This window comes from Saccharomyces eubayanus, chromosome III, assembly GCF_001298625.1.
Source record: "Saccharomyces eubayanus strain FM1318 chromosome III, whole genome shotgun sequence".
In the NCBI taxonomy this organism is placed as follows: domain Eukaryota; kingdom Fungi; phylum Ascomycota; class Saccharomycetes; order Saccharomycetales; family Saccharomycetaceae; genus Saccharomyces; species Saccharomyces eubayanus.
The window spans coordinates 145,558-166,625 of record NC_030978.1 but is presented as its reverse complement, the minus strand read 5'-3'; the positions used below and the strand labels follow the sequence as shown (position 1 = coordinate 166,625).

Here is a 21,068-nt window from a genome sequence, read left to right as displayed (position 1 = left end):
AGACGCTAAGAATTTCAACAATAATAACAACTTCCACATACATACTGAAAGAGGCGATGGGCAGAGAATATATGAAATAAACCTCCAATTCCAATATAAAAACAAATTTTCTTTTGCAGCTGGTAACTTGCAATCAACATTCTCGACTGAAAGAGCTTAGGTGTTCGATCATGATAAAGGAAGCAAACTCCATCACTCAAAATGAAGTGGAAGGTGAACCCACTACCTCCAAACGTCCAGTTAATCGGAGATTTCTTTTATTCAAGATAGATATGTTCGTATTATCGTTTGTCTGCTTGCAATACTGGATTAACTATGTGGATCGTGTTGGTTTTACTAATGCGTATATATCTGGTATGAAAGAAGATCTAAACATGGTGGGAAATGATTTGACTTTGTCTAACACAGTCTTTATGATCGGTTACATCGTCGGCATGGTTCCTAATAACTTGATCTTATTGTGTATTCCGCCTAGAATATGGCTAAGTTTTTGTACCTTTGCTTGGGGGTTGCTAACCTTGGGTATGTATCGCGTTACATCCTTCAAACAGATTTGCGCTATTAGATTCTTTCAGGCCCTATTTGAAAGTTGTACATTCTCAGGAACACATTTTATTCTGGGTTCGTGGTACAAAGAAGATGAGCTGCCTATTAGAAGTGCTATTTTTACTGGCAGTGGTTTAGTTGGGTCCATGTTCAGTGGATTTATGCAAACAAGTATTTTTACTCATCTGAATGGTCAGAACGGTTTAGCCGGTTGGAGATGGCTATTTATCATTGATTTTTGCATCACACTACCAATTTCAATATACGGGTTTATCTTTTTCCCAGGTTTGCCTGATCAAACAAGTGCTGTTAACAGGCTTTCAATGACAAAATTTATTTTCACTGAACAAGAACTACACTATGCGAGAAGAAGACTTCCTGCTAGGGACGAAAGTACAAAATTAGGCTGGTCAACCGTCCCCAGAATCCTGAAGAGATGGCATTGGTGGATGTTTTCTTTAGTGTGGGTTCTAGGAGGTGAGAATTTAGGTTTTGCGTCTAATTCTACGTTTGCATTATGGTTGCAAAACCAAAAATATACATTATCACAAAGAAATAACTATCCCTCAGGCATATTTGCTGTGGGTATAGTTTCTACACTTTGTTCTGCAGTATATATAAGCAAGTTTCCAAAAGCTCGGCATTGGCATGTTTCCGCTTTTATATCCTTAATTATGATCATCGTCGCAATTTTGATACGTACGCGTCCATTGGATCCAAAAATTATCTTTTCTGCCCAGTATCTTGGAGGTATTGCATATGCTGGACAAGCGGTTTTTTTCTCATGGGCCAATATTGTTTGCCATGCAGATCTTCAAGAACGTGCCATTGTTCTTGCTTCAATGAATATGTTTTCAGGTGCGGTTAATGCTTGGTGGTCAATATTGTTCTTCTCTGCAGATATGGTACCTAAATTTGAAAAAGGTTGTTATGCTCTTTTGGCAACAGCAATTTCAAGCGGGGTGGTATCGGTTGTTATCCGCTCGCTACAAATAAAAGAGAACCTAGCTAAGAAATCTGTTCCTTACATAGATGCTAATGATATTTTTGGAGAAGAAGATGATGATGATGATGATGATGAGAATCAGGATGAAGATGAAGGTGAAAATACGTCTGTCGAATTTGGCGATGAGGAAATGACTGAAGTTCCCAATCCTTTTCATTAAGTACATTCAAACTACGCTCCACTGTTTGACATATTTGTTACTCGTGGTTGATTAAAACATCGGTTTTGAGAAAGAAAAGTCGGTAAGCTTCTCTGCCTCCTAGAAAGTTCATACGACTCTTATTGCGCAGTTTCTACTAGTTTAATTAGCACATTCTTGTACGCAGCCTTATCAGGACAATATCTTCCAAGAACTTTCTTCTGTATACAACATTAGTTATTCTACAGCATCCATTTATCGCTTTATTTCAATAGTTAGCAGTTCTAGGCACTTTCTGAGATTTAGCTATTAAGTTTTTAAACGCGTTTGTGCCGTACTTATGGTTGAAAGCATTGGTGAGTTAATTATCAAAGTTTTCGGTTGGTAGCCGTTGAAATTATTTCTATCTGATAAGGCTAAAGCGAATGGGAATACCTCTGTCTTTTGAGATTGTCTACATTTGCTAAACAAAAAGACTCTATATTTCATATTATGGGCAGTATAAATAATGATAGAAACGAAATTTGCCTTAAAAAAAAGAAGCTGAGAACTTACCGACACGGCTGATCATGATTATCGAGTAACACGGATAAATGTCGAAAGAGGGAAAGTTTCAATACGGCGTTTATCACGTCATCAGGCTGAAGACAGTTGCTTTCGTCGTTTAGAGTTTCGCAGATAAACTAGAACAGTAGAATGAATTATAATATCTCAATAATTCGGTGGACTTTCCTTTTGAGCTCATTGTTTTGGAAAATGAAAAGTAACGATTCAAACTGTTCATCGCGATGTGCATACCTAATCAACGTGAAGGCTCTCGAGTCCTTTACGAGCTGCGCAATTTTTGAGAGCGTATGTTATGTCTACTCGTTGCTTGTAAATTCGAATCTGTTGGTTTTATAAGCGCATTGATTGTTTGTTTGAGAGTCTTAAAGTCAAATAACACCTGGCCTTCGTCAAAAAAATGCAGAAGCCGAGCGGAAAAGCGTATAATCAGCTGTAGCTTGTCATACTATATTCATAGGTATAGCATATATCCGGAACGGATGCCTGGAAAGTGATTCTATCCAAATTTTTCATGCTTGAACAGCAAGCCTCCCTGGTCCTTTATAATTTTCACAGAAAATCCTCCCCCTCTCGAGCAATACTAATCTTTTCAGGAGACCTAAAAACATCCTACGAATATTATATAGTAAGAAGTCGAAGGTTGAGCTGGGATGAAAAATGTGAGGGTGTATGTTCAAACCTAAACATCATGTCGGTAATGACCCTTTAAGTCATCCAGTCATCAGAAAGCGTTATTATTCGTTATGTAAATGTTCTATGACATCTTGCGGTGTAACTTGCCGCACTGGAGATTGTTCATTATCACATTATAGATAATTATGGAGTTTCATCTCTTTGGAAGTATATATGTGGCTATGTGCCTCTGTATATTAGAGATTAAAGCTCAACGTAATTGCCTAAGTAAAACCGTCAAGAGTTGGAGTTATTTGTTTTACAGAATATGCGTCAGTCTTTTTTGGTTGTATCATAGGAGGCATTCATTGTGATCCACTATTTTACATGGTTTATGTTTGGAGGTTGTTTTTCAAGAAGTTCTGGTCCTATAGTGTAGTGGTTATCACTTTCGGTTTTGATCCGGACAACCCCGGTTCGAATCCGGGTAGGACCTCTTTTTTTTGGGAAAGTTATATTGACTTATTTTTTTTTCCGCACCTCTTTAAAGTGAAAAACAGGCTGGTAAGGGTTCGAGAATCGCTCATCTCTATAAACACCTGAACTTGCACTCACTTGGTAATTTGAAAACATAGCAGCAGCGCAAAAATTATTGTCGGCTGATTCGGTAGCGAGGAGCCCAGATCTTATTCCGCTTTATTCCATCATTTTTGTTATTTTTTTGCCTTATCTTTTCACTTACTTGGTTTATATCTACACCTGCAGCAATTGAATTAGGACAAAAGACGAGGTGGGAACATAGACTATAGCATAATGGAATATTCTTCCATCACCTCTTCAAACCCCAAACATGATTTTCAAAGAAAGATCGCTCTTTTAGGTGCTAGAAATGTTGGTAAAACAACTTTAACCGTTCGCTTCGTTGAATCGCGGTTTGTTGAGTCCTATTATCCTACTATTGAAAATGAATTCACTAAAATCATTTCTTATAAGAATCATGACTGCACTTTAGAGATTCTTGACACTGCAGGCCAAGATGAAGGCTCTCTGTTAAGTATGAAATCTTTGACAGGTGTACGAGGCATATTATTATGCTACAGTATAGTTAATCGTGCTAGCTTTGATCTTATTCCCGTTCTGTGGGACAAGATAGTGGATCATATGGGTAGGGACGATCTGCCGGTAATACTTGTGGGCACCAAGAGTGATTTGGAAAGAGATGCAAAAGATGAAAGTAGGTGCGTGACAAAAGCTGAGGGTGAGAAATTGGCCTCAACGATAGGCAGTAAAGATAAGAAGAATCAGGCAATGTTCATAGAATGTAGTGCCGAACAAGATTATAATGTTGAAGAAGCTTTTACTCTTGTTCTAAAGCAAATGGAACGTGTAGAAGGAACTTTAGGTTTTGACGGTGAAAATAATAATAAGTGCAATATTATGTGAGTGGTCTATGCATTTCTGGAAATATTATCGCATTTATTATTGGGAAAGCCGGTTAAACTGTTTTATTTATGGTATTGTTTATTGTTTTTCGCTTTAGCTACAGTGGGCTATTTCCTTAATAGGAGAAGATTGAATAATAAATCAAGCCAAATGTATTGTGACCAGAGTCGTCCTTCAAATACCAAAGGCAATCGATCACCGAATTTCAGGTACTTAGTTTTCAGAACAGGACAAGGGATCCTGTGACATTAGTGAGGGACTTTTTGACTTGGCTTCAGCACACAGTACGCTAATGTAGTTTTTCTGTACTAAGGATATGGGTGACTTCATCAAATACAAGAAAATGTATGACTACTCTTCTGTCTTTTCTCCAGATGAGATTTATCTAGAATATACTTCGTAATTTCAGCGTAACCACAAGTAGAAGCAAGACTTTTTTATTTTGATGCGTCTTAAGGAAGTCAGTCATTTACCATTTAAAGATAGTATTTATCTTCTTTATATTCCTCTATCTACTTAGGCATTAAGTTTTTTTAAAGGAGACTTTCAAACACGAAACATAAATATTGAAAAAAAAATTCATTTGTGAAGAATTAAAAATCAACTAAACAATCATTATGTCAAACGTATTAGTCAAAGACACCTAGACCATTGCCAGAGGTATAATGGCCTTTCAATTATTCATTTTAGCCTATTATAATTCAAAGCAGTAACAAAATGGTAATCCCACGGGCGATGTTAAGCTAAAAAACAAAAAGGGCAAAAATTTGAAAAATTACAATATACAGATAGATCTGATTAGTTATCGCAAGGCACAATAGCGAGGTAGAAATACCGAAGGTTTTAGTTCAACGAAAGAATAAACTCATATAGCTATTTTCTAAAAATGGTACTTGAAAACGATTTAGAATCGCTGGATAATGGGTTGGAAGACATTAATGAAGATCTATTTCGTGACGATTATTTATTGGATGAAGATGCTTCAGGATCGGGATTACAATCCGCATGGACTAGAATGAAGTACTGGTTTTATAGAAATAAATTGAAGTGGACGAACAATGGCATAGTGATTAACGAGGGGAAAGATAATAGGAGTAATGCCAACCTAAGAAGAGGTATACCATTGTACGAATTGGATGCAAATGGCCAACCTATTGATACAGGTTTTGAGGATGAGTTTGCACTCGGAACAGGATCCTTTTCCAAAGTACCATGGAAATTAATACTTCGTGTGTTGTTTGGCTTACTGGTATTTACAGTCTTTCTTATCCTTGTGATCAATATCACAAAGTCCAATCGTACCATAAAGGTTTTATCACACTTTGGCAACCCTGATTTCGATCCTTACGTAAAATATTTTAACGGTACCCACGAATTTTTCCCCTTGACCATAGTGATTTCGTTAGATGGTTTCCACCCATCACTGATATCCAAAAGGAATACGCCGTTTTTGCATAGTTTATATACACTGGATTATGACACCGGTATGAATATCACATCCACACCATTCATGATTCCAAGTTTCCCCACGGAAACCTTCCCCAATCATTGGACACTGGTTACTGGACAATACCCGATACATCATGGAATAGTATCCAACGTATTCTGGGATTCAGATCTTAGCGAAGAGTTTCACCCAGGCGTATTGGATCCTCGGATATGGAATAGCAATGTTAGCGAACCAATTTGGCAAACTGTCCAAACTGCATTTGACAGCGATATGTCATTCAAAGCAGCTACACATATGTGGCCTGGTAGTGACGTGAATTATACTAAATACAACGAAAAGAAGTTGCTACCCGAACATAAGAAGCCCATTGCAATAGAGAGAACGCCTTATTATTTCGATGAGTTCAATGCCAAGGAATCATTACCAAAGAAGCTATCCAATATCATGAAATACGTGGATATGGACGCGTTGGACGAAAGACCTCAACTAATTCTCGGATATGTACCGAATGTAGATGCTTTTGGACATAAACACGGATTCCCTGCAGAATCTGATTATTACTACGAAGAATTCACGAAGACATTAAGCGAAGTGGATACGTTTCTACAGGGGTTAGTCGAGTCTTTACGAGAACGGAATATAACAGACTTCACTAATTTAGTCATTGTAAGCGACCATGGTATGAGCAATATTATGGTTCCCTCAAATGTAGTTGTCTGGGAAGATATACTGAACGAGAAATTAAGGAAGGATTACGTGTCGCATGCATATTTGGAGGGCCCAATGATGGCCATATCATTGAAGGATTCCACCGAAATTAACGAAGTTTACCATGAATTAAAGTCATCGATAGATGAAGAAAAGTACAAAGTATATGTGAACGGGAACTTTCCGGAAGAGTGGAATTTCAATGATAGAAGAAACCATCACATGGCCTCGATCTGGATCGTGCCCGAACCCGGATATGCAGTGATGAAGAAAGCACAGCTGAAGAAAGCGGGAAAAGATGACCATAAAGATAAAAACGAAGAACAAGTGTTTACGATCGGATCGCACGGCTACAATAATAGTGCCGTCGATATGAGGTCGATATTTATTGGCATGGGGCCGTATTTCCCGCAGGGTTACATCGAACCATTCCAAAATACAGAGATATACGATTTATTATGTGACATCTGTGGTGTGGCAGAAAAGGATAGAAACTCCAACGACGGCTCCGGGGTGGTCATGCAGCAACTCCGCGAGCCTGAGAACAGCGACGAAGTGGAGATTACTGACGATTTCGAGTATTTGAGTAGCGTGTTTGGTAAAGCCAGTACATACAACATAATCTGGGGCGGGTACCCTGACGAGGAAGAACATGAAGCACAGGAAGATGATGAAGACAACGGAGACGCCGAAGACAATGACAATGACAATGACAATGACGACGACGACGACGACGACGCCAAAGAAATAGCCGCCGTGTCCACTTCGTCATTAACGACTACACTACCGATGACGACTTCCACGCCATCGACGACTAGCACCCTACTGAGCGGCACACTACCGTCATCGAGAGGCAGCAGTATACGAGCTAGCGCTACCACCAGTGCAGCAGGGAATTTGTTCCAAGAGATTATCAGCGATGCAAAGGAACTCATCGATGATATAATCGATGGTATCGATGACTTAATCGATTCCAATACGTAAGCGGAACAACAAAACGAAAAAAAGACGCGCCCGCACACACATACACACAGAGAGATATTTAATTTAAGATAGTTTAATTTTTCAGCTTAATTTGCATATAACCCAATTTTCACTCCTTTCAGTCCAGAAAACAGTGGACTAGACGTCTCGACGATCAATTAGATGTACTAAGTAAGAAAACTAATTGCACAAAGAAAAAGAAACAAGCTGAAACAGGCCGCATACGTTCCTGACTAAACGAGGGGCTCCATTTCGTCATTTAGACATCGAGCATTTTCCGCTTGTTTTTTATTACTCGAACGAGAATAATCGCAAATAAGAAAAAGTGCGCAAAGCGGCAATTACCCCACCGCGGTCCGGGTGGCCAGTCCCGTACCCGAGTGCCGCCCCTAAAAACGCATGCGCACCCACGCCTCCGCGTCGTTAAATTACCGCACCCACGCACCCTGCCGCGGCCATTTCTGGGGCTGTCCGCGCATTGGGCAGAAATTCCTGTTTGGGGATTGCCGGAATCGGTCGCAATCGGGTAAAATGAAAACAATTTTCGCTTTTCCAACAGAGTAAAATCAAAACAGTTTTGCTGAAGGAAAAAAGAAAAACAAACAAACAGAAAACAGAAAGCAGAAAGATGTCAATATAGACTTTTTGCTGGCGTAATAGCAGATATCTTCGATTCTTTCCGATAATATTTCCCACTTTTCCTGAATTTGAGCCATCCGTGCTTGTCGGTATATAAAGGTTTGAAAGCGATTCGTTGTTTCTTGTTTGATCTTAACTTCCCCTTTTCTTTAATAGCTTCTTATCTTCCATTAAAGTTTTCGTTACTACCCTTTTTCTACTTAGTCTTCTCTCCCTTTCATTAGTATTTAAAGGAAGAGACTACACACTTTGAAGGAAGAGCGAACTAAGATTACTTTTTTAATTCATTTTTTTTTTCCAACTTCAAATTAGTCACTCAAGCGAATTTTGTTTCTACATATCCTTTGTTTGTTTCCTCCCTTCTCCTATCAACGCTTCTAATTTATCATAAATGACTTTACCAGGTGGTGTTATTTTAGTTTTCATTCTGGTCGGTTTGGCTTGTATCATTATTATCTCTACCATTATCTACAATAAATGGAAGGCTAGACAACAAGGTTTGCAAAGATTTTAAGGAATATGAAAACGGATTGTTTCCTTTCCTTTCTCCCTCTTTGTTTTTTATATCCAACATTCTTTAACAAGAATTAGACTATCACGTGTGTGTGATACCCTTTTTTGACTTCTTTCTATCTTTGTCTCTCACTATGCCTTTTTTTTGTTTGTTTCGTCGTTCGCTTTAGTGAAAAAATGAACGTTGTTATTGTTTGATGTGCGTGCTCAAGTTGAATTGTGCTTACTTTTTTTGTTATTAAAATATATGAACTAATACGAGTGTGTTTCGTATATATTCGGTTCCCATAACCCCCAATTGTGCACTTTTTTCTTTTATTGCTGCTACTATATATCTTTTCTTTCCATTTCTCGACAATGTGTGTGATTGTCAAGTCAGGCTGATGATTTCTCGAGATGACTCATGTGTGTGTAAATTGAGTTTTTTCAAGATTTCGTTTTTTTAGGAAATATATACTATACTACTAGCATAACTGAAATAGTGTATGACTTTTTTTTATTTTTAGAAATTTAAATAGTAATCAAAACAAAAAGTACAATACCCTACAGAATTATACATGCGTATGCACGGATCTTTACAGTTACGATTTGCCTTGCCTGTCTTTTTTTTTCGCTTTTCACTTTTTCATATTCTCGCAGGAATTATAGTTACTTCATAATTTATATATTTTTATAATTATTTACGTACCTTAATTTGTAGTCTGAAGATCGAGTAGTAACATGCGAGACAAAAAAAAAGAAACATATCAAAGTTCAGCAACTGATGTTTCGTGCTCGATACCCGTTTAAGAGCATTAGATCTTACTCTTCTCTGACGGTTAAGTCGTTATATGAGCAACTACATCAACCTCGTCATGACTCCATTTCAGTTGATGGATGGATCAAGTCTATAAGATTATTAAAACGTATAGCGTTTTTAGACTTACAAGATGGTACCTCCGTTAACCCATTGAGAATAGTGGTTCCGTTAGCAAACGCTGATTATGTACACTTTTTGAAAAATCTGAAAACTGGCCAAACATTGTCTATTTCCAACGCTATCTGGCAGGATACGCCCAGCAGAGAACAGCCTTTTGAGCTGCAAATTAAAGACCCCATAGAATCGATCAAAATCATAGGTCCTGTCTCAGAAAACTATCCCTTGCAGAAAAAATTCCAGACTTTACCATTTCTAAGGTCTTTACCCACACTAAAATACAAAACCTCTTATTTGAGCGCAATTTTGAGGTTGAGATCATTTGTAGAATTGCAGTTCATGCATTTTTTTCAGGAAAACCATTTCACTAAAGTTTCCCCACCAATACTAACTTCAAACGACTGTGAAGGTGCTGGGGAGTTGTTCCAAGTTTCCACCAATCAATTGTCGTCTCCATCTTCGTATTTTGGTAAACCAACTTATTTGACTGTGTCTACACAATTGCACTTAGAAATCTTGGCCTTATCGCTATCAAGATGTTGGACGTTATCTCCTTGCTTCAGAGCTGAAAGAAGTGATACTCCGAGACATCTCTCCGAATTTTGGATGCTTGAAGTGGAAATGTGTTTTATTGATAGTATTAACGAACTAACATCGTTTGTAGAGACTACAATGAAGACAGTAATCCAGTCTTGTTTGGATAACCAGAAGGAGCTTTTGCCAAAGCAGTTTATCTCTTTGAAAGAAGATGATGCACTATCTACATCACTAGACCAAGAAAGGCAAGATATCATAACACGTTGGCAAGCTTTGGCCAGTGAAAAATGGCAAACTATAACGTATACGCAGGCTATCGAAATCCTCAAAAAAAACTACAACGAGGTTCCGCTTTTTAAATACGAGCCAATCTGGGGACAGCCTTTGCAAACTGAACACGAGAAATGGTTAGCCGGCGAATACTTCAAATCACCTGTTTTCGTTACTGACTACCCACGTGTTTGCAAAGCCTTTTACATGAAACAAAACTCTACTCCCGACAATACTGTGGCATGTTTCGATTTACTGGTTCCGGGAATGGGTGAAATCATCGGCGGAAGTCTAAGAGAAGATGATTATGACAAGCTATGTAAAGAAATGAAGGAACGCGGTATGAATAAATCTGGTGAATTGGATTGGTACGTTTCCCTGAGAAAAGAAGGTAGCGCACCACATGGTGGATTTGGACTGGGATTTGAGAGATTTATCTCATATTTGTATGGAAACCACAACATAAGGGATGCTATACCTTTCCATAGAACAGCCGCGGGCTCCATAAACTTCTGATCTTCTGTTTTTTTTAATATTCTAATCGTTTTATCTTTTATTCCTTCTTATTTAAGTGTTAGTTAAAACGAATCTTTGTACATACCTCAATATCGCTTTCATCTTATCTTAAGATCTTCAACTTCGTATTGCTTCGATCAGATCTCATCTCTTATGACACATTCGGTTCATTGAAAATCTCGGATATAAAAAAGGGAAAGACAAAATGGAGAAGGAAAAAGGTTTACTCTCTATGGGGAAGTTATAGAATGTTTCTTATTTGTAACAGTCGAAATCAAACCTCCTAAGAGGAATGCCGAAGTAACAAACGTCCCAAATAAGAGATTATGGTTCATAAAAAGCTCACTTTCAAACAACAAATGGATGGATTTCCCTGGACACAACTAATGGTTGTCTCTTTAGTTAGGTTCAGCGAACCAATTGCCTTTTCATCATTATTTCCTTATGTTTACTTCATGGTTAAAGATTTCAAAATTGCTCCAAACGACGCTCAGGTATCTAAATATTCAGGTTACTTATCTTCATCATTTGCGTTATGCCAAGTCATATCCGCATATCATTGGGGCCGATTCTCTGAGACACATGGTAGAAAGATAACTTTAACCTGTGGCCTTATAGGAACATCTATATCGTTGCTGATATTGGGGTTTTCGCACAACTTTTATCAGGCTTTGGTGGCAAGAAGTTTAATGGGGTTACTAAATGGTAATGTTGGCGTTATTAGAACTATCATTGGTGAAATTGCCACTGAGAGAAAACACCAGGCTCTAGCCTTCAGTACTATGCCGTTACTATTTCAATTTGGTGCAGTTATTGGGCCTATGATTGGCGGGTTTCTTGTTTTCAGAGATGGCACGATGAATGAAGTGCCATCATGGTTCCCGCGCTACGCCAAAAAAATAATCAAGTCATACCCATACGCTTTGCCTAATGTGGTTGTATGCGTATTTTTGATGTTTGGTTTGATAAATGCAATCTTATTTTTGGAGGAAACACATCCTATCTTTAAAAATAAGAGGGATTACGGGTTGGACCTTGGGGACTCTATTAAAAAAAACATATTTGGTATAAGACCCAAAAGGAGACCATGGCAGAAATATATTCATAACAATTCTGAAGACAGTCGTCGTCGAGATGAAGAGACAAACGCTAATGAAGCACAAATTCGTGGCGAGGATGAGCACAGTCCGTTACTAGATTCCGGTAATGAGAGTGATGCTGAAAGCGTACAAGCCATTGACCCTATTTTGACAAGAAGACAGTCTGTAAGTCTGATTCGGACCTATTCTCTGCACGAACCAACAGATGCTGTACACACCGATATAGACACAGCTTCCGATGGCTGTAAAGAAAGTAGTATTTTCCACCATGTTTTCCATACGAAAGTATTTTACCCGATATCCGTGAACTTCATCATGGCTTTGCATTTGATTGTCTATAATGAATTTCTCCCAGTCTTTTTAGCTTATGATTTGGCCGTAGATCCTGAGAACCCAAAGAAACTAGCTTCAAAATTTCCGTGGAAAATTTCTGGTGGGATTGGTTATGAGCCAGAACAGACGGGTACTCTTTTGTCCACAACCGGCATATTTGGTTGCTTTGTCGTCATATTTATTTTTCCCGTCGTAGATCGTAATTTCGACTGTTTGACAATTTTCAGAACGCTGGTTAAGTTATATCCTATCATGTATATAATGGTACCTTATGTTATCTTTCTACAAGGCGAACGAGTTCCTAGCTGGTGTACTGTCGCTTATTTGTACATAATCACAGGGATAAAGACATTTTGTGGCGCCTTGACATCTCCACAAATTATGCTATTAATCCATAACTCAAGCCCTTTGAGTTGTAGGTCAGTCATTAATGGTGCCACTATCAGTATTTCTGCATCCGCTAGATTCATAGGTCCTTTAGTGTGGGGTTACATTATGTCTTGGTCCCAAGAGAATGATGTTGCCTGGGTCAGTTGGTGGTCGCTAAGTCTTTTCTGTATGGTGGCCCTTTATCAAAGTTATAAGATAGCCCCGATCGATGATAATGATAATGAAGAGGAAGATAGTCAACAGGATGGTGAAAATACTGATGGTTCGCGGGCAGAGGCTTCTGGTGTAAGAATGAGTCATCGTTCAAGCTTAAGTAGCTTGAGTAATCAATGTCGTGCCAAATGAAGAGCTCTCGGGAGGGATTACCAAGCGCACCGCTATTTCTGACTGCGAATACTCTCTATCAGCTTTCACGCACTTTGACATGACGAAGATTTTGATATTTTTTTCTTTTTTGAAATAATGCCGAGTCTTTATACACCTGTATGTAATATTTAGCCTCAACGCATGTTCACTCACTAGGCGAGTTTTGTTTAAGCAACAAGTATTGCCTTTAACGAGTACATGTATTTTCTAAATTTTGTCTGATTATTTTACTGACATAGTTCCCAAATGCTGTCGTCCTCCATCAAGCAACCCCTCCCCTCCATATCACATGAGAATACTCGGAGAAGAAAATCAGCAAGAATATCTTACGTCTTTGTTTCAAGGGCTAAGAAAATTTGATTTTCAGTAATAAGTGTTCACTTTTACAGGCTTAGAAGCTTTCTCGCCTGTGCTAAAGGCTTCTCAAAGACATTTTATCACGTTACGGGCAGCTCGAGGAAAAAATAAAAATAAAAAAAGAAAGCACACCATTCCCACCAAATATGATTATTTCACCATGCAATTAGAGGAATGTGCCAGAGAATATAGATTTCGAGGCGAGTCGCATTCAAATCCCTCCACCCCTAAATAGAGAAATTTACCCATTTTGCTCTTCTGTAATATCCTTCAGCTCTTGAAACTTCACCAAACAACATTATAACTTCCTCACCAGATTCGTTCTAACTAAAACAACGGCAAATAGTGTCAAAAGGGGATGAGGGATCACTGTCCTTGCTGCTTAACATCCAATCCACATTGGGCTGCTTCCTGCGACTCCGAAATTCGGGCTTATCCCTGCGCGATTTTCGTGTCTAATTTCCAGATCTTGTGTTGTAGGGGGTTTCTCTCGGAAGGCACCCTGGGTAGGCTCTTGAACGCATGGAAAGCACGATTAGTAAGAATATTTGGTATGGCTAAGGTAAGCAAAGCCATATCCCGATGCGATCCCCTGCGCCGGATCGGCATGTGTTGTTTTGTGCGTTCCAGAAGTGGCTCACTTCTACTCATTATCTATTATTTCGTTATCCTTTCCCCCTTTAGTAAGGATGAGATGTTCTAGCAACTCATCGAATTTCTGCTCCCACCCTTTGGTTACATGGTTCTCCCATTATCAACTTAGTGGTCATCTCGTTTTATCCCTTGCCTCATCCCTGAGTTTTAGTATAGCCAAGAATCATATATAAGCGAAGCAGCGTGTTCAATTATGTAGCCTTTCAGATTTGGTTACTCTTAATTTTCTTTTTCTTACGTTATTTATAATACATCATACAACAACAAATACTAAAACAATTATTATTGCTTCACAAGTTTACAAAAACAAAACAACAAGTTTAGTTATAAGAAAAACAAATATCAAATGAACAATACGCTTTCAAGCCTTTTAAATCGTAACGAGGCATTGGGACTTAACCCTCCCCATGGGCTAGACATGCATATTACCAAAAGAGGCTCAGACTGGTTATGGGCCGTGTTTGCCTTATTCGCCCTTATTTTGCTATGTTACATTGTAATGTTCTTCATTGCAGAGGCCAAGGGTTCTAGATTGACCAGATATGCTTTAGCTCCTGCGTTTTTGATTGCATTTTTTGAATTTTTTGCTTATTTCACGTATGCCTCCGATTTAGGTTGGACCGGTGTTCAAGCGGAATTCAACCATGTCAAGGTTGACAAATCTATTACTGGTGAAGTTCCCGGCGTTAGACAAATCTTCTACTCAAAGTACATCGCATGGTTTTTGTCATGGCCATGCCTTTTGTTTTTAACTGAATTAACTGCTGGCACCACTGGTGAGACTGAAAATATCTCGGCTTTGGATGTGGTTCATTCGTTATTGATTCAAATCGTGGGTACCCTATTCTGGATCATTTCATTATTGGTTGGTTCGTTAATCAAGTCCACCTATAAATGGGGTTACTATACTATCGGTGCCCTAGCTATGCTAGTTACACAAGGTGTACTGTGCCAACGTCAATTCTTCAATTTAAAGACTAGAGGGTTCAACGCGGTTATGTTGTGTACCAGTGTTGTAATCGTGTGGTTGTACTTTATATGCTGGGGTCTAAGTGAGGGTGGTAACCGTATTCAACCAGATGGTGAAGCTGTTTTTTACGGTGTCTTAGATCTATGTCTATTTGCAATTTATCCATGTTACTTAGTAATCATGATCTGCCGTACTGGCAGGTTCCCTAAAATCTCTTTGTCCGGCGGATTCCCCCATCATCATCATGCTGCCGACGATGTGGAAGATGAGGTTCCTGAAGCAAAAGATGCCTCCCCAGAAAGCCCAAGAGCATCTGGAGAGACTGCTATCCATGAGCCAGAACAAATCGTCGACGATGCTGCTTAGAAAGACACCAAATGTCTGAGTTCTCTTCGCTTAACTATTTTCAAACAGGAGAGTTATCCTTCTTCTTTTTATCACTAATGAAACCTAATATTTAATAATCAATTTTCAGTTCTTCATGAAATACATAAAACACACTATATAAACATTCACACATAATAAATAATAACATCATGTCTTTTCAAACAAGATCTCAGAGGGAGAGTGTTATTTCTTCTTTGCTCAACAGCGTCCGGCATTTTGTGATCACATCTAACCCTTCCCGGCTGTATTGACGATATCCGGTATTTTACTGAACACGCCTCATCCCTTATTAAGGTCATTGTCAGTCGTTTCGAGTTTCAATTGTATCAGACCGTAAATATTAAACAAATATGAACAACCTATCATAATAAAATGCATTATAAAGCGGCAAAATACAAACGCGTATGTCTTATGTATTTAGCTTGAGCGTAATATATTGTTCTTTATCATGTTGTATGCATGTGGCATCGTGTCAAGGTGTAATATAGGCACAGGGGACAACAAACTATTATCTAAACTGTCATTCATGTTCACACCAAAGCGCGCATGGGCCTAAAAATACTCTCAAGACTTGCTGAAATAAAACAGGATTTCCGTTAAAAGCCTCTTAAGACCTTAGGTTCTCAAATATCACTATTTTCTATGTTCTTTCTTCATTTTTCAAATTATCGAGCATTGTCCTCATTTCTTCCAAATTCCTCCTTTGTCTTTCAGGATCAACGATGATGCTATGTCTTTTTGTGCCCTCTACTAGGTCGAATAGTTCGCATATATTTTCTCTTTGAGATAACAATTGAAATGCTGTTAAATTTTTCAACGTTATGTTGTTGTAAGACCTTTCAGCATTTACAAAGCCAGTTGAATTGTTTTGTGACATGAGAAATCTTGATATCTTGATACCGATGGCACACTTTTTTTCTTTAACTACACATTCCACGGCTTTAAACTGCTTTCATACTATTTCTATATACCGCTGAATATTTTTTCTCTTTTTCTTTTTAAAAAAACGTGCTCCGAGCTACACGCAGCTTTTACATTTAAAAGCCATATCATCATTGACAAGATAAAAAAGGGCTTCTAATACAATCTAGAAGGGCAGTAAAGCACCATGGACGCACTAAAGCTGTCGGATTTTATTGGAAGCACCTTAATAGTCTCTCTTGCGGAAGACCGTATTTTAATTGGAAGCTTAGTTGCTGTAGACGCCCAAATGAATTTGCTACTGGATCATGTTGAGGAGCGTATTGGCTCCGGAAGCCGTATGATGGGCTTGGTCAGCGTTCCTAGGCGTTCAGTACAATCTATAAAAATCACCAAACCTATGTTGCGTGACCTCGCCGCGAACAAATTTGAATTGATGGGTAATATTGTTTAGCGCATATGGTTCTAAGAGTTTCCGCAGTGGTAAAAGCTTGGCAAAAAGATCGTGCATCGAAAGATATATAAACGAACAATAAAGTAAAGTAAAATTAGATAGCCTTTCTATATTTGCACCCCGTTTAACAAGAAAAGACAAATCACACCCAAGAATAAACAATGAGCAGCACCACCGATAAACTACTCCAAAAACACGATTCTCTTTTAAAAAGAACTACAGAACATAAGTTCACCAAGGAACTGTGTTCAGGTACTTTAAATGATCGTAGTTTGTACATCTATTTAACACAAGATCTCCTGTTTTTCGAGACCGGTTTAAGATTGATATGTAAGACGACTTCTTTAGCGCCAACTACCAATGCATTGATTACCTTAGCCAAAAAAATTGGTTTTTTTGCTAACGATGAAAATTCATACTTCCATGATTGTTTGGAATTATTAGCACCATCCCTGAGTAAGGAAGAAAGAGCTAACTTTGACAACAAGATTATTCCTGGTATCGATACTTATATTAAGTTTCTAGAAGATTTCACAAAGGACAGCTCAGTTACATGGGCATCCTTAATAACCTACTTATGGATTTGTGAAGAGAGTTATTGGATATGGGCTCGTGACACTCCAAGAGCTCCAGGCTTGCACTGGAAACATCAAAAATGGATTGATTTACATGATGGTGAGCACTTTCAAGTCTGGTGCGAATTTTTAAAAGCTGAGGTCGATAAGTTTTCCGTTGAAGAAGTTGAAAGCGTGTTTACAAGGGTCTTGCAATTAGAGTTTCAGTTTTTTGAAACTTGTTACAACGCTTAGTGTCAAACGACATAGATACTTTGAAGATATATATATATATATATATATATATATATATGAACGCAAAAAGTGTAAGAAACCGATTTTGGTGTCATTATTGTGATAAACTTTTGTAAACGTCGCTTGCATTGTATTGCAAACCTGACTGTGAAAGGTAAAACTCCAGCCTATCTAGGAGAGTGAGACCATTCCAAGTCATATAAGCAGGATCATATCTTGGTATCCCGATTTGTTCGATGATTGCGCTTGCTGCAATGTTTCCACATATGCTTGCAGTAGCTAAATTTCTTGTTAAAGCATACGCAATTGCAAACCCACCAAGGAATGAATTTCCGCCACCAGTTGGATCTAATACTCTAGATTTGGTTTTGAAGTGATACGCTGGGTAGTGATCATAGGCCCGTTCTGCGCTCCCAAGCCTATCAGTTATCGATATGCTTCCAAGGGAGCCGCATCTTAAAATGCACATATTATTATCATTCATGAATTCATTGAAACGATGTGCCAGCTCGAAGCATTCTTCCAAACTACTCGGTTCTTTTCCATGCAAACCAAATAAACGGCTTGACTCCTCCGCATTTGGCGACAATATCACTGTAACGTCTTCTCTTTGCATAACGCATCTAATTTCATGCTGATGCTCAAAGTCACAAAGGTCTGGGAAAGGTTCCCAAATAATTACTGGTTTCCCACTCTCTCTGCTTCGAACCTTCATTAGAGCGTCAATCATCTTCGCACACCTTGACCCGGAACATAATAGGTGGAAAGATTGGATTTCGTTGATAGTTTCCCGTCCAAATGTAGCGACCCAGTCCTGAACATCAATCTGTTTCTTCGCTGTTAAAAACTTAAACTTTCTTAAATCATTATCTCCCTCATAATAATTCAATCCCTTGGTAGTTGGCCTGTCAAAACTATCCCGAAATCTTGCATCTGTTCCCCAGGACTCTATTTCTTTTGTAATTTCGTCAGGAAAGTCAGAGCCTCTGTCCACTATCCACTTCAAACCTTTGGAGGTCTTATTATTTGGTGATATTATACATGCTCCTAAGATGGCAAAAGTGCCGCCACCCCCAGGAACATTTTTGTAATGGATATTGCACTTACTATTTTCGATATCATCGATGATGAACATTCCATTGGTAATAATCAGGCTTTGCGCATCCATAGAATTTTCTTCATTCATGATTGTTTTTATTGCCCAAATATGGCTAACTTCTTAAACTTGAATCGTAGAAACTAAACAATGACTACGAGGATTATCGCTATTAAAAATGCTTAGCCATTTTTGCTCAAGGCGCAATTAGAATATTTTTAGAGTTTGTTGCCTGAATAATGGACATCTTCTAAAAGCAGAATAAGATCTCGGAAATAACAAATGCAATGGTAAACGCTCCTGGATAGAATAATGACACAGACGCGCATGATAAGCATGGGAATTAAGATAAGAAAATTCCTGTTTTAAGATTTCATTCTTCAAGCTCAGGTATTGGGAAGGATCTTTAATGATGGACTGTATGAGTGAGTGTGTATTTGCAACAATTATTTGAGAGAATTTTGTAATGGCATCTACCAACGAAAAACGCAAAGTTTACAACAATGCGCAGTATATGTCACTTCGGTACGCTTGATGGTGTTCAAGGATACTCAACCACACAATTCCAATCTCTAATATGCCTCTCAAAAATACTTGAATAGGCATTTAGCATTACCTTCAATCTTTTTTCGTTTATGTAATCACTGAACTAAATGTATGGATATGCAAGAGGCACACGAGACTAAAACTCAATCTGTTTTTGGTTGATGCTTGAAAGAATATACTGGCCTCACCATGTATATATAGGTCAGCATCAAATGTTTTACAAAACCCTTTTATTGGTTAGGTACAATAATGATACCAAATGCCTTCATCGGCATTTTGTGCTTCGAACTCAAATAACTGCAGCGTTGTGTAAGAGAAATGCTGAACAATCGCATTTGTAATATTTCCAAGCTGCTATTATTGGATACCATTAAATGTTCATAATTGTCTAGGCATATCTCTTAGGCCAGAATATGTTATTTAATCGTTAAAAGCACTTAGAAGATGACAGGGCCATCGATGCCATAGACATTAAGACACAAATGCATCGTCACGCGGAAAGTGTTCCAGTAATTATACAAACGAAAACACTTTTAGTTTACTAATTTCAATAATCCCGCAATTTTAACTTATTCGAGAATGCTTTCACGGTTGTCATGAGAGCTTACATTGAAAACAGATTAAGCAATTTACTATTTCATTAGCATCACTGTACAACCAAGTCTCCTTCTTCGCAGAAATAATCACATTAGGTGTACCTCGCGAATATTCATTTTCAAGCAGGTACGTCGTAATATATTGCTATGATCCCTGTCCCTCAAGCATTAAAGCAAGACTTAGGCTAAACCCCCATTTACTTCATTCTCTATTAAACAAGTACTTGAAAGAATGTCTAACCTCTTCAAGATGAGCAGATTCCCTGAAGATAGGGTCTAAATACGAGCGCCGTGGCGCAGTGGAAGCGCGCAGGGCTCATAACCCTGATGTCCTCGGATCGAAACCGAGCGGCGCTAGATTTTTTTTGTTCTTCCATATGTAACCACATTTGTCATCCGTACAGATAATTTTGTCAATATACCAAAATATTCTTTGAATCATCATTGACCGGAAAGAGCTTTATACAGACAAAATCGCATTTTTCTATTGACTGTAAGCTTTAATATTATAAAATCCAAAGCGTCCTCTGATTTTTAAAGGATCTGCTTAGACTATTGTGTTGGAATAGGTAAATTCTAATTGTAGGATTTACTCTCAATAATAAAGATAAAGATCTATTAATTAACCAAGAACTAGAATATAGGGAGATGAGTTATACTCGATGGCTTACTATTAATGTTCTGAACCTTACTTTTACCATTGGGTGTCATATAACCAATCAGCGTGTGTTTTATATACCTCTTTTGTGTACAATAAGAAAAAACTCCTTATTCTTAGTTATCATTGCTTAGTAAACTCCTAATTATCAACATTTTGACCTCAAAAAAGTAAGTGTGTCTGACATACATGTAATATACCCTTCCATAACACTTATGGTACACTAAATAAAAAAGAAGCCCTGTAGGGGGCTCGAACCCCTAACCTTATGATTAAGAGTCATACGCGCTACCGATTGCGCCAACAAGGCTCTTTAATTGTGAAAATGACTCTCACAGAAGAGTAATACTGATAGTGCTCCCCACATACAAATCTATTAAAGGGCAATTGACACGTGCTTTGTTGGAACAAGATTCAAATATTGTCCATCTATTACTAATATATACGGTGTTAAAAGATGACATAAACTACAAGACCAGTAAGTTAAGATTTCAAAGTGTCGTCGAAATTAATGGAAGCTGAAGCGCAAGGATTGATATTGTAATAGGATCAATGAATGACAACATATAAAAAGAGGAACAGAAT

At 38.2% G+C, this 21,068-nt stretch overlaps 11 protein-coding genes and 3 non-coding genes across 14 annotated transcripts; 11 read left to right on the top strand and 3 right to left on the bottom strand.

Moving 5' to 3' along the window:
- Window positions 1-170: 170 nt before the first annotated feature.
- Window positions 171-1,712, top strand: FEN2 (Fen2p; the record flags this gene model as incomplete). Its single annotated transcript, XM_018363999.1, has 1 exon — window positions 171-1,712. The coding sequence occupies one exon, from the start codon at window positions 171-173 to the stop codon at window positions 1,710-1,712; it is 1,542 nt and encodes a 513-aa protein (XP_018223403.1).
- Window positions 1,713-3,294: 1,582 nt separating this feature from the next.
- Window positions 3,295-3,366, top strand: DI49_0780. Its single transcript has one exon. It is a non-coding gene; the product is annotated as a tRNA-Gln (tRNA).
- A 317-nt stretch (window positions 3,367-3,683) lies between these two features.
- RHB1 (putative GTPase RHB1) lies at window positions 3,684-4,313 on the top strand (the record flags this gene model as incomplete). Its single annotated transcript, XM_018363998.1, has 1 exon — window positions 3,684-4,313. One exon carries the CDS (start codon window positions 3,684-3,686, stop codon window positions 4,311-4,313), a length of 630 nt encoding a protein of 209 aa, XP_018223402.1.
- An 886-nt stretch (window positions 4,314-5,199) lies between these two features.
- NPP1 (nucleotide diphosphatase/phosphodiesterase NPP1) lies at window positions 5,200-7,455 on the top strand (the record flags this gene model as incomplete). Its single annotated transcript, XM_018363997.1, has 1 exon — window positions 5,200-7,455. The coding sequence occupies one exon, from the start codon at window positions 5,200-5,202 to the stop codon at window positions 7,453-7,455; it is 2,256 nt and encodes a 751-aa protein (XP_018223401.1).
- A 1,030-nt stretch (window positions 7,456-8,485) lies between these two features.
- PMP1 (proteolipid ATPase) lies at window positions 8,486-8,608 on the top strand (the record flags this gene model as incomplete). The annotated part of the gene is made up of 1 exon (XM_018363996.1): window positions 8,486-8,608. One exon carries the CDS (start codon window positions 8,486-8,488, stop codon window positions 8,606-8,608), a length of 123 nt encoding a protein of 40 aa, XP_018223400.1.
- A 762-nt stretch (window positions 8,609-9,370) lies between these two features.
- Window positions 9,371-10,846, top strand: SLM5 (asparagine--tRNA ligase SLM5; the record flags this gene model as incomplete). The annotated part of the gene is made up of 1 exon (XM_018363995.1): window positions 9,371-10,846. The coding sequence occupies one exon, from the start codon at window positions 9,371-9,373 to the stop codon at window positions 10,844-10,846; it is 1,476 nt and encodes a 491-aa protein (XP_018223399.1).
- A 326-nt stretch (window positions 10,847-11,172) lies between these two features.
- Window positions 11,173-13,014, top strand: DI49_0775 (uncharacterized protein; the record flags this gene model as incomplete). The annotated part of the gene is made up of 1 exon (XM_018363994.1): window positions 11,173-13,014. One exon carries the CDS (start codon window positions 11,173-11,175, stop codon window positions 13,012-13,014), a length of 1,842 nt encoding a protein of 613 aa, XP_018223398.1.
- Window positions 13,015-14,392: 1,378 nt separating this feature from the next.
- Window positions 14,393-15,382, top strand: HSP30 (Hsp30p; the record flags this gene model as incomplete). Its single annotated transcript, XM_018363993.1, has 1 exon — window positions 14,393-15,382. The coding sequence occupies one exon, from the start codon at window positions 14,393-14,395 to the stop codon at window positions 15,380-15,382; it is 990 nt and encodes a 329-aa protein (XP_018223397.1).
- Window positions 15,383-16,043: 661 nt separating this feature from the next.
- Window positions 16,044-16,280, bottom strand: HTL1 (Htl1p; the record flags this gene model as incomplete). The annotated part of the gene is made up of 1 exon (XM_018363992.1): window positions 16,044-16,280. The coding sequence occupies one exon, from the start codon at window positions 16,278-16,280 to the stop codon at window positions 16,044-16,046; it is 237 nt and encodes a 78-aa protein (XP_018223396.1).
- Window positions 16,281-16,511: 231 nt separating this feature from the next.
- MAK31 (Mak31p) lies at window positions 16,512-16,778 on the top strand (the record flags this gene model as incomplete). Its single annotated transcript, XM_018363991.1, has 1 exon — window positions 16,512-16,778. The coding sequence occupies one exon, from the start codon at window positions 16,512-16,514 to the stop codon at window positions 16,776-16,778; it is 267 nt and encodes an 88-aa protein (XP_018223395.1).
- Window positions 16,779-16,939: 161 nt separating this feature from the next.
- Window positions 16,940-17,587, top strand: PET18 (Pet18p; the record flags this gene model as incomplete). The annotated part of the gene is made up of 1 exon (XM_018363990.1): window positions 16,940-17,587. One exon carries the CDS (start codon window positions 16,940-16,942, stop codon window positions 17,585-17,587), a length of 648 nt encoding a protein of 215 aa, XP_018223394.1.
- A 94-nt stretch (window positions 17,588-17,681) lies between these two features.
- Window positions 17,682-18,773, bottom strand: MAK32 (Mak32p; the record flags this gene model as incomplete). Its single annotated transcript, XM_018363989.1, has 1 exon — window positions 17,682-18,773. One exon carries the CDS (start codon window positions 18,771-18,773, stop codon window positions 17,682-17,684), a length of 1,092 nt encoding a protein of 363 aa, XP_018223393.1.
- A 1,337-nt stretch (window positions 18,774-20,110) lies between these two features.
- Window positions 20,111-20,182, top strand: DI49_0769. The gene has a single exon. It is a non-coding gene; the product is annotated as a tRNA-Met (tRNA).
- Window positions 20,183-20,720: 538 nt separating this feature from the next.
- DI49_0768 lies at window positions 20,721-20,793 on the bottom strand. Its single transcript has one exon. It is a non-coding gene; the product is annotated as a tRNA-Lys (tRNA).
- Between the last annotated feature and the right edge of the window lie 275 nt (window positions 20,794-21,068).